General features: G+C 39.3%; 1 protein-coding gene across 1 annotated transcript in view; it reads left to right on the top strand.

Moving 5' to 3' along the window:
• The window catches only part of SCUBE1 (signal peptide, CUB domain and EGF like domain containing 1), a 216,222-nt gene extending 204,760 nt beyond the window's left edge, over positions 1-11,462 (top strand). The window contains exons 17-23 of the mRNA XM_075709672.1: positions 151-312; positions 3,468-3,635; positions 4,531-4,692; positions 6,151-6,348; positions 8,876-9,028; positions 10,074-10,153; positions 11,310-11,462. Of these exons, the coding sequence (XP_075565787.1) occupies positions 151-312; positions 3,468-3,635; positions 4,531-4,692; positions 6,151-6,348; positions 8,876-9,028; positions 10,074-10,153; positions 11,310-11,462 (1,076 nt within the window). The remainder of the gene's footprint in view (positions 1-150; positions 313-3,467; positions 3,636-4,530; positions 4,693-6,150; positions 6,349-8,875; positions 9,029-10,073; positions 10,154-11,309) is intronic.
• The last annotated feature ends 795 nt before the right edge of the window (positions 11,463-12,257 follow it).

Raw genomic sequence — 12,257 nt, 5'->3', positions numbered from 1 at the left:
CAGGTGAGGATCCTGAACTAACATGTGCAAAACATATGCCACTATAATACTGGGGCCAAAGAGATCCATCTTCTTTAAATGTTTGATATAAAGGCAAATGCTGTGATCAAGATGAAAGTCCTTATGTAGATTCCCCTTTTCTCTTCTCAGTTACCTGCAGCACGGGCACCTTTTATAGCGGAGAACATAATCAGTGCGTTCCTTGCTCACCAGGAACATACCAAGACACAGAAGGTCAACTTACCTGTGAGCCTTGCCCAAGTAACGATGGACAGGGAGTAGCAGGCGCCCGGAACGTGTCAGAATGTGGAGGCAAGTTTAATTTGATTATAAAAGGATTAGGTGTTGCCACACAGCCTGTGAGGCATGGAGGCTAAAAGAAGGGGGAGCCTTCCACACTTCTGTCTTGTAAAGGTAACAGAAGAAATCTGTGCACTTACAAGCAAGACACAAAATGTTTTGGCTTGTTCCATCCGCTGACATTGCCGACAAGAAGATGGGACCTGCTGCGGCAATGTGAGTTATTGTATGGAAATGAGCAAGCCAAGCAAAGCACTTTGCTTCAAGTCAGGTATGGAATCTGGGCATACCTCGACTTGTAAGGACTCATCAGGTATATTGTGAGCCAAAGGGATGGATGACTTTGGACTGGTATTGGTGAGTCTAATGAACCTGCTGATTTATTGTTTTGCATGAGATGCAGTTTACCTGGTCTAATCGGCAGCAATCATAATTGTGGGATACTTATGCTGCAGGAATCTGTAACTTGGACTCAGAGCTAATGATTGCAAGTTTCAACGCTGCTTGAATTCACTGTAGCTTTTGGCAAGTGATGTAGCATCGCTGACTCAACTTCATGATACGTAAATTAGATTATAGTGATGATAATACCTGGTTTCAGAAGAGAGCTGTGAAGTTGCGTTTGTTAATGCTTCTACTGTAACTTGATCAAGATAAGGTTTTAAGACACAACTGTTAATTATTTTCTTTACCTTATTTCATTACAGATGAGCAAAATCTAGTTTATAGCAGATACATCATTTGACTTAGAAAGCAATCTGTCCTATCATCTGCTACACAAGTTCCAACTTTAAAACTCATCCATGTAATTTACATTGATGCTTTCTTCAAGGGTATCTAGAGCGAACCACATGAATGACACTTGAGAAACTGCCGCTTTTTCCCCATCCACTGAATAAAAACGTAGTTCTAGTGTCTCCAGTCCAAATATATGGTAGATTTTGCTGATTCACTGTATGAAGGAACTATCACAGAAAAATTCTTGAAATGCTTGTGCGTCTTTGTTATATTGACTTGTATTTAGCCAAAATCCAACAAGAATAGATAATCAAAATAAAATCTGAGTTTATAAAGGTTGAATATAGTATACTGACCTAAGCAGCACAACAACTAGAGGAAAAAGACTTTTGTTTCGAGGCTTGTGTTTGAATTAATGTTCTGCACAACAACAGAAAGAAACCCTCCTCATTTTTTCAGAGTGGATCTGTCTCAAAATGTTTGTGGTCAGATCACAACAGTCTGTTTTTCTGCTCAACTCTCCCCTTTTCTCTTTCTCTGAAAGTAGCAAGAGAGAATATGCTTTGGACTGCATAAACCTCCCTGTCAAAGACTTTATCAAAATCAGTATGTCTCCATAAAATGTGTCAGCATGTGTGATGAAACAATCTATTTTGATGAACACAGATTTTGTTAGAAATGTACTCACCACCTATAATCAATAGTTATTTTTGCATCATATCTTCTGGAGCAGTAATGCCTGTGTAGTAACAAATAAGCTATGACTGAAATCCTTACCTCTACAGGTGAGGCACATACAACAAATATGTAAGAGATTTTAAGTACCTATTGCGTAGAACTCTGTGTTGTAGCTGCAAGTGAATAAGATGCTGATACTTCAGTTACATGTGATCCATGCAGGTATAAGGTCAAAACACAATTGGGGAAACGTAGTCATTTGGGGCATTTCTCAGGGAAATCACCTCAGATAGATTGATTTTGTTGGCAATTTCAATACAGAAGGGAAGAAGGGAGCAAGTTAGCGCGTTCTTATATACAAGTAAGGACTGGGACATACTAGTGCTGAAAGCATCAGGTATTTAGCAGTATTAAAACCCAACTGTGCCTCTTCTTTGAAAGGATGTCTGTAAGCCATGCTTCACAAGTACTTAATTTTCACACTAACAAATCCACTCTTCATTAACAGCTTTCATGTTAAAGTCCAGTGACCAGTTGGACCAGACCAGATGGATCAGTTTTGCTACAAAAACAATAGCAGAATTGTCTTCAAATGAGTAATATCATAATATTTCTCAGAGGTCTGCGTCACAACAGCCAGCTTGTACAGTCATATTCCAGCCAGCTGGGATGGAAGCACAACTAAATCCCAGAGATCCTGGTCCCACAGGTGTCCACAGGAGTTTGACTTTTGTGGGGACAGAACTTGAACTTTGCTTTCACTCAGGATCTCTGGTTCATCCTAAGTGCCAAGTACCCAAGATGCTGGATGCCCCCAACATTTCCCAGCAAGTATCACGATTCTTAAGAGACCCCAACCCCACCAAGAGCTCTCAGTACTTTCAGGTTTTCAAGCCAGTTGTTTCTGCCTGCTGTTCAGTTCTCAGAGAAGCTAAATTACAAAGTATTGGGATTAGGCATCCTTGGGGAACACCTAACATCTCAAAGTGCTGGTCTCCCAGGTTGGAGTGGTGTGAAGATAGGCATTAATGCCATAATATTGAAAAACTTGACATCTTGGTTCTCAGGTAGGTTGTCAAGAGGAAAGTACTCAAGCTAGCAAGAACCAAGCCAAACAAATGCCTATCAGAAACTGCTTGGAGAGCAATTTCTGAAACTACCTTGTATCTGTCAGTAGGCTAATTCACAAAGTGCTTTGCTTTACACATGTCACCATTTTCTGGCAGAAGAGCTTCTGACAAGCACTAGTTTTCTGGAAAGCTGCTGGTGTCAGCTATTCTCATAGACAGGTGCTGAACTGGTCCCATCTGGTCTGGTAAATCCCATGATCTACTGTTTCCGTATCTATACAATGGAGATATAAAAAAAAAAAAAACAATTACTTGCTTCACAGGTACGGTGCAAAGTTTCATTTTTTCCTACAAAGTGCTTTGAAATTCTCAGACTTGGTGAAAGTACAAAGTATTCTAACAACATGTTAGTAGAGCCCTTGCTGGGAAAAAAAGAAAAAAAACCACACAGACACATAGGTAGCAAAGAGCTTATTAGAAACTAGTTGTATTTACTGCTGGTGTTTTTAGGAAGCAGTCACAGGAACAATACAAAATCAGCAGTTAAGATTAGAATTTGATCTACAGCTGTCTTAATGTCACATGTTTAAGTTAAAGAAAGCATTGCTAACTACTGGTGGGTTTTGTACTTTGTCCAGAAAAGCTGGCTCACTAATACAGATGATAATTTTCAATTTCTAGGGCAGTGTTCTCCTGGGCACTATTCTTCAGATGGTTTTAAACCTTGTAGAGTCTGTCCTCTTGGTACATACCAGCCTGAACCAGGACGCACCCTCTGCTTTCCATGTGGCGGTGGGCTTGTGACCAAGTATGAAGGTGCTGTTTCCTTTCAAGACTGTGAAACGAAAGGTGAATTTAAAATCTTTCCACGATTCATATTCCTGCTGCTTGCCCTTTTGTTTGTAATCTTCAATGCCAAGGGGCTTTGAAAGGCTTCAAAACAAACATAGTCACTGCATGTAGAAACGGGGGGTGTGATTAAATTAAATGGTCAGGAAATCTGTAAACTAGGAACGAATTCCAGAGGTTGCAGAGACTGAACAGGCTTTATGGTTTTCTTTGGAATTTACCAAAGGCAGGTACAGAGTCAGCGCTGCAACTGGTAAGTGAATCAGCCCCACTGCATGGCAAGAAATAAGACAAACTTGCATTAGAACATGCTTTAGCCTTCGTGTCTTGTATATTTTTATTTACCAAATTAGAAAAACTAAACCCTGCAGAAATTATATGAAGTTAAGGATTGATTATTAATGGGCTAGGCAGAAACTGTAAGCGTGCAACACATTGCGTGTTCCATAACGTCAACTTCCAGTGCAAACGCTGAAGAAGGAATCTGCCCAAATGCATTTTGGTTTAGTTATTGGAACGACATGCTGGCACTGGCAAACAGACGCTAATGAAAACCTCTCTCTTGCTATTGTGCAAGGCATTTTTATTGTTGAGGTAGATATGCATCAGTTTCCATTTATTACAAACTCATTGGAAGCCACTGTATTCAGTACAGTGAGAGACATACATAGCTCGTGTTGCTAGTTGTAAGGGTTTAGCCTTAGTCTTTGGAACATAATTCTAGTTAGAAGGTTCTTTGTAATGGGAAATAGAGGGAGTTAGTGTCTTTTTTGCCTTTTATGGCCTAATAAGTATATTGCAGAACAGGGATCATGAGGTGTGTCCAGGGTAGAGGAAAGTTCTGTCTGCTCTGAAGATGCTACTTTCTGAAAATAATACACCTCATGCCTTACAGTTCATTGTTCTCCTGGACACTACTACAACTCCACAACACACAGATGTATCCGATGCCCTGTGGGAACGTACCAGCCTGAGTTTGGTCAAAACTACTGCATCACCTGCCCTGGGAACACAAGTACAGATTTCGATGGCTCCACTAATGTTACACACTGCAAAAGTAAGTTGCATTTATATTAGTTGTGAGATGAAGGCTATCTTCAGATCTGAACTGCAGCTTGAAGGTTCCATCTGTCAGGCTGGACTTCAGTTCTGTATTTCCTAGTTAGCATATATCTACTGCCAGAGGGAATAGTAAAAATTGGGAAAACAATGAGAAAAAAACCCGGAAAAGTACCACTTGATGCATATGATTGTTTTAGCAGTAATGTAATTTGGCAGAGTGCCAGCTATGAGTTAAACAGAGCTTTTGGTTTCCCAGATCCTGTAAGTTGTCTTGCGGTGATGCATATTCCTCCATGTCTCTGTAGAGCGCAGTATCTTCTATCAGAGTAACTGCCATTTTATAATAATTGTAAAATAGTAGGAGATATGGTCATGCATACTGCAATTGCCAGGTAATTGCTCATGACAGTGAAATCTTCTCAAAGGCTTTTTTGCAGTACTCAGCCTCCAATCTTCAATTACCATTTTAAATATCCCCAAGGATTCTAGTGCAATTTTATTTGATCTTTTGTGAACAACTGATTCTTTTAGGCAAGCAATTTTTTTCATCTCTACCATGCTAATTTAAGAGAATGTCTCTATAATGATTAGATAATGTCATCTAAACTAACTATTCACGTGCAAGTCTATCCTAAGTTTTTATTCTGATTATGTGCCATGTGTCTTTGAAGGCTTTCATAATTTCTAATGTAATTTGAGTAAATTAGATATTTGTAAGGAATTTGAACAAGTTTGATGATTTTCCTATAAAATAAAGACATCCTTGTCACCTCACTGTCTTAGATGCTCCCTGTTTCCAAGCCAGTTTCTGGCCTTTTCTGATCTTTGAGGCTTGGATTAAGCAAAATCTTTAAACATATATCTATTTTTATGTGTGTGAGTAGGCCTGGAGAGATCAAGCCTAAGTAACTTACTGAATCAGGCTTCTGTGATAAATTCAATAGGAGTTTTGAAAATTCAGAAAGTTAAACTGATCTGTCAACGAGGTTCTTTATTAACTGGTTTAATCTAAGATAAAGCAAGGCAGATCTGTAATCAAGATAAGGTTGGCTATGAGGATCATCACGCTCATTCAGCTAAATCCAGTTAAAAAACAGGTGAAGCTAAACCAGAATACCTTCTGCATGTCAGCATGGTCTCAGTGGTAACCATCTCCACAATGGGGTCGTGTTTACTTAGCTGTGTTCGTTTCTTAATCAAACGTTAAAGCAGCCCGAATGAAGCGTTGTATCAGTTTATACACCGGAGATTAAGGTTTTGCAAATCAGTTGGAGCAGCCCTGCAGATCAATTATTCCTTTAAAGGTTTTCCATGCTAAACAAAGAGGCAGCTGGAGAATGTATGCGTTTCTAAAGCCACAAGGAGGAGTTTAGACTTGCTCTTGACAGATCTAGAAAAACACCTCAAATTAGCTAATCGGCTACCACAAGTGCTAATTCATGTTTCTCCACAGACCAGCACTGTGGAGGAGAACTTGGGGATTATACCGGCTACATTGAATCACCCAACTATCCTGGAGACTACCCAGCTAATGTTGAATGCATTTGGAACATAAATCCACCCCCAAAGAGGAGAATACTCATTGTAGTACCTGAGATATTTCTCCCAATTGAAGATGAATGCGGTGATGTTTTAGTAATGAGAAAAAGTGGTAAGTTACCAGACATGGGTTATATAAATATTTATTGCAAACTGACTGAGTGGAAAGTTCATATTGAAGGGGCGACTGTCTTCATCTATCCGGTATTTGAAAAAGGATTGTTGAATGAACTGGCACAGCAAGTTAAAACAGAACACTCTACCAATAACAATTAACAGAGTGATATTAATTATTCAAGTGTCTTGGCTGAATCACAAAGCAGTTAATGGGCTTCTGTCTGGCCCAATTATCATGTGGGATAAATCACTGCCACTCTAGAAGTCAACAAAGCTATGCTAAGTTATATTGGGAGAGCTGTCTCCTGTCACCTGTACAAATTGTGCTCTCACTTACCCTTCGCAAGTGTACACATGCTGCAGTTCTTGCTAAATCTGTGCAGTGACACAGGATGGTACACCTGACACCCTCAAGAAATCCAAATTTTTCCCAATTTTATGGGAGTGGGGGGTGCGTTGTGTCTTTGATTATGAAGTTAATTCAACAGCTTCTGAAGTTAAGACACCAATGCGATGCACTCTTCCTTCAGTCCTATGTAGGCATCCAGCTTCTGGTGATCTGTTGCTAAATCTCCAAGAAGCACCAAACCCGAAAGGCAATTGTCTATACGGAGCTTTGTTTAAAACAGCATATTTTACATGCTAAAATAGTGTATTTTATTTGCTAAAACAATTTTCACCACTTTTTATCCTTGAGGGCTTGTTTTGACATCTCTATATATCCAAAGAAGAAACCTGCTTACTGTAGATGGAAGGAAATTATATCTGTCCAGATCAGTTTTTTTAAAAGCAAAGCACTTACTGTAGCAAAACAGATCAGTTGTCCTTCTAATCCCAGACTGTGATTCCAACAGTGAGTAAAGCCAGGCACATCAGGGAAAAGTCTGACTTCCACTTCAGTACCAATAACAGTACCAAAACACCACCACTAGAAAATGAGGGCAGTTTTTCAGAACTGTGATTTGCGATCACTGTATGTTTGGCATCATAAAAGTAGATCTAGCTAATATTTATCATAGTTCATGTACGGTGAGCTGCTAACGTTACTGTGGAAAAACCGATGGCAGTTCCGGAGTTACAATTAGATCCACTTTTTTGCATTTCAAGAATCCAAATCCCATTCAGTTCAAAAGGTCTGTTTTTGTTAACTTTGGTGAATGTTGAATCAGCCCTAGCAAGTTCAGCTTCTAGGTTACACTTGTTATTTTCCCTAATTATCCTGTGGCTATCCTCCCTAGCCACCCTGTGGCTACGGAGTGGTTTTTTTGAACTAGGTAAGAAGCTATTTTTTCCTTTTGAAATTCATTTCAACTTAGAGCAGCCTCATGATACATTCATAATGATTTGAAGGCATTCTGCACCCTCCATCTGTTACTTATGTTAGGGGCAAATGGGGGTCTTTTCCGGTTCCCAGCTATTAGCTGTGTTTCAGTATAGATAAATGACATTTTCTTTTCAAACCTGCAGCTGGGTGTTTTGCACTGGGAGGTGCTGGTCCATTATGATCCCAGCAAGAAAGGCACTGAGGCTCTGTAAGGCATCATTTTAAATGCTATTTATTAGAGTTATCGTTATAAGGAGAGCACAGCCTAGATAATCTTACATCCCTTTAGATGGCAGGAATGATAAGACGGTGTAGCGTTGAACAGGCCTCTGATTCACAAGCAGCGTGCTGGGCAGACCCTGTCCATAGAAGAGATTTTGCCCTTTCAGTCATTCAAGCTATTACAGGATTTTCTTACAAGGAAACAATTCTATTTATCATTTCTACTGTCAAACAGAAACAATGTTCTCATGAACACTTCTTGCTGCACTTTTACATAAAGGGAAGGCCATGCAGTAGCATCACCACCGGTACCAAGTGGGAGCTGCCTGCAAGTTCCTCTCGTTACGAGGAGCTGGCTGAGGTTATCCTGCAGCCATGGGGTTTGTGCGGCACAACACAGGCCTGAGGGCCACGCTGGACGTGCAGCACAGCACAGGCCTGGCCATACCCCGGGTAACTGTTCTGTGGATCACTGACTCCTCATGTGCAATGGTCTTTTGGTCAGAATCACTACACCAGGCTATTACATTCTGATAAGTGGTTTATTGCTACCAGATGAACCCCCCAAACTGGGCATATAAGGAGCTGGGCACCGTGTCTGCCTGGGGTGCAGCTGACTTGTTCTTACCTCTCTGGGCCCAGCATATGGGAACCCTTGAATTCAATGCTACAGTAGTACACAAAACAAGTAATACTGATAGTAATTTTATAAATGTCAGAAATTATCTCTGGCACCTCACTGTCTACTTAAGCATCTTGCTATGGGACAGAGGCGTTCCTGTTACCTTTGTGGAAAAACTTACTTCTCCTTAGAGACAGATAAAGACTACATCCCTTTTATCACAAAAAACTTCTGCTTTCAGGAATATGTCGGCTGAGAAGTGTCTTGTCAATATGACATTTCTGACCTCTAGATCAGGAAGGGTGCAAAAAGATACTTTATAAAGAACATTTATTTCCTTAACCTTCTTTCTAGCTTCTCCTACTTCAATTACTACATATGAAACATGTCAGACTTACGAGAGACCTATTGCATTTACCTCAAGATCGAGGAAGCTCTGGATTCAGTTCAAGTCAAATGAAGGAAACAGTGGCAAAGGATTTCAGGTCCCCTATGTGACTTACGATGGTGAGAATGGGATTGTTTTCCATCTTTGTGTTATATCTGAATTACAGAAAATTGTCCTTTAGAATCTCTCTTGCACTGATTACAGGGAGAGAAGAATGAGGAAAACTTGATGTAACTCATTTTTAATCCAGTGAATTACTTTAAAACCAGTTGCAAAGACTTTGAAATAATACCGAATTTTATTTTTATTACTTTTTCTAATACTTTAAGTATGGACAGCAAGGTACACAGAATTCTTTAAACTTAATCCTTATACCACTGAATTCAACGAGACTCCTTGTAATTGGCATTTATCATATGAGAATACCATTAACCACTGTGCATTTTAGGAAGCCCCTTCATCAAGTCCTACTGGTAACCCACACAATTTTGAAAATCATCAATTAATAAAATCACAAGTCCAACAGAGAAAAACAATGATGCAAAAGGAAATACCCTTTCAGTAACCACTTTCATAAATCCACGTTTTAAAACAGTCTGGCTTGTCATATAAATTATGCATTAAACTGTATATTTTGGACTTTGGGATGATTTCTGTTTTAACAAAACAAAGACTTTTCTGTGATACCTTTGGCAGCTGTTAGTCCATCTCTTTTCCAAACACCAGTGCAATTTTGTGAATGATGAGAAAATCTGTATTAAGTTGGTTATTCAGGAATCAAAATCAGAGCTGTGTTCAGGACAGAAGACAAAGATCTGTCCCTGGCTGTGCTGCTGACTTCACGTATAACCTTTGACGGTTATTTCATATCCCTGGTCCTGTTTCTTCACCTCTAGAATGCAGATAATAAAGCATTATTATCTGGAGGGAGCAGTTTTCTGGGGCTAAGTTAGTATTTATATGGATAATTCAAAATTACTCTTCTAAAGCAGTACAGAATTTTAATGTGATTAGATTAGACTACAGCAGCTTGAGAGACACTGAATAATTAACTGGATACTAAATTTGTCAGCTTTGCCTTGAAGAGGAGGTCTAGCTAATGTCTGGCTATTATCCTCCCAAAGGCTGTCACAAACAGTCACTCAACTGATCTTTACTTTGCAGAGGATTACCAACAACTCATAGAAGACATTGTTCGAGATGGACGATTATATGCATCAGAAAACCATCAAGAAATTCTAAAGGTAAGAAAATTCTGCTTTATCTGAGGCTAACCAAGAATTCCTTTTACTAAATATTTTCCCAAGGTAATTCGCATTACCCTGATTGGGTCATAATATTTAAACCTCAAGTATGACCCCAAATTAAATTCTCTGTCTTCTGAGGTTTGTGCTGTTATTTGGAGCAGCACAAAATCAGTAGCTCAGCTGGGCTGAGCACGTGCGTACGTCCTTCGCTGAATCAGGAACTAAATGAAATGTATGGTAACGTGATTGTACGTTAGAACAATTAGTCAACCAAGAATAAGAACCTATTGTTTGAAGAGCCTTCTTCAGCCTCTGTCTGGCATGTGTTTAAATGAGTCATTAAGTTAGAATTTCCTGTGCATTAAAAAATGTATTCACCTAAATCACTGTCCTGCCTCAACAAGACATAACCATAATGTAGCATTGTAAGCTGTCCATGAAATGGTTTTCCAAAGGCACAAGCAACGCATTGGAGAGAATTGCAGAGGAAGGCTGCTGGGCTGCCACCTATAACTAACTAACTAATTAAAACTGAAAAAAGGCTGTTCAGAAGGCAAAATTCAGCCGTGTAAATGTACGGCTTGGAAGGACAGGAACTGATTAACAGCCAGCTCCCCAGGCCATCTGTGCCCCGGCCCTGCCAGTATTCTCTCACTAGAGTTTTGAGGTCGCACAGGTCCCAGCTCCAGTGTATGCAGTCAGGCACAGGCTCAGTTGAGGCTCTGAACTGAGGCTTTACCAAGGTCCTTCTGCTGAAGGTCCTTAAAGAGCTCAGCAGCACTGAAGACCGGCCTTCTCTCTTGTTCGTGGGAACAAGAAGGCCCTGGACAACAGCGTGAAACAGGCTGGAAGGGCAGTCAGAGGCAGTTTGCAATTCTAATGCCTAACTTCTGCAGCTGGTTTGTGGTTAACCCAGCTGCTACCCTCTCAGCTGAGGACCTTCCAGAAACACTAATTGCAAAAAAACATCCGGGACAGTAGAAAGATTCATCAGCATGAAATTCCACAGCAACATGGAGTAGTTCCCTTACACTGCTTTACTCGGAATCAAGTTTTGCAGAAAAAACCTGATTGTTGTTCGTTAATTTTGAAAGCTGTGCAGACATGAAATCCAAACCCTATTTTTATCTAATATATATGTTGTCTCCCATAGGACAAGAAACTGATTAAAGCTCTCTTTGATGTTCTGGCACACCCACAAAACTATTTCAAGTACACAGCACAAGAGTCAAAAGAGATGTTTCCAAGATCATTTATAAAGCTACTGCGATCAAAAGTTTCCAGATTTCTACGACCATACAAATAGTCTAGCGGTATTACATTTTTGGTTACTTTGCATTTCTGTCAAATATTGTCTTTCCTCCATAGTAGAAACATTTGCTAATTTGAAGGCTCTTTTTTGCAGTCTTTGTTTTCAATTGTATATTGAAGAATACCTATAAGGTTTTATAATCGTTAAAAGCCAATGTTCTGAATGGGATTTTTACTATAAAAAAATTGTGCATCCCTGAGTGCGTCTAGTTGAAGATCCAAATTTGTGTCTGCACTAGTGTGTCTTCACTTTCCATTTGAAATTACATTATGTAGAAAATATTCTTTCTAGCTTTTTATTTTTCATCAACAATAACTTTTGTCAAAGCAAAGAAGGAATCTATTCACATCTGATTAAACTACCTGCAGAGAAGTTCTGTTGTAGAAAGAAGTATGTAGTATAAATAATACTTGGATTTTGAATTGCACTTGAAGTTTATATTTGAATCTTTAGAAGAAAACAAAACAATCTAAATTTTGTTATTCTATGATTTCTCATTTGTGGATTAGTGGAACCTCTGTCCAAGTAGAAATCGAAAGGAAAAAAAGAAGAAAGAAAAAAAAACCAAACAGATGTATAATTTTGTTTTATGAATTACATAAGATTGAGTCCCATGCCCTAACATCCTAATGTTTTTATCTGTCCTCTTCTAAACTTCTTCAGAGGTTTGCCACTGTCAGTTACTTCATAAAACAGATTTAGCTCTGGATTTCCATACATCAGTCGGTCCCTTTGAAGGCATTTACAATAGGATAGGTGAGAAATGAACAACAACAGTAGTAGTCTTGT

This window comes from Pelecanus crispus, chromosome 1 (assembly GCF_030463565.1).
Source record: "Pelecanus crispus isolate bPelCri1 chromosome 1, bPelCri1.pri, whole genome shotgun sequence".
Lineage (NCBI taxonomy): Eukaryota > Metazoa > Chordata > Aves > Pelecaniformes > Pelecanidae > Pelecanus > Pelecanus crispus.
This window is presented reverse-complemented; position numbering and strand designations above follow the sequence as displayed.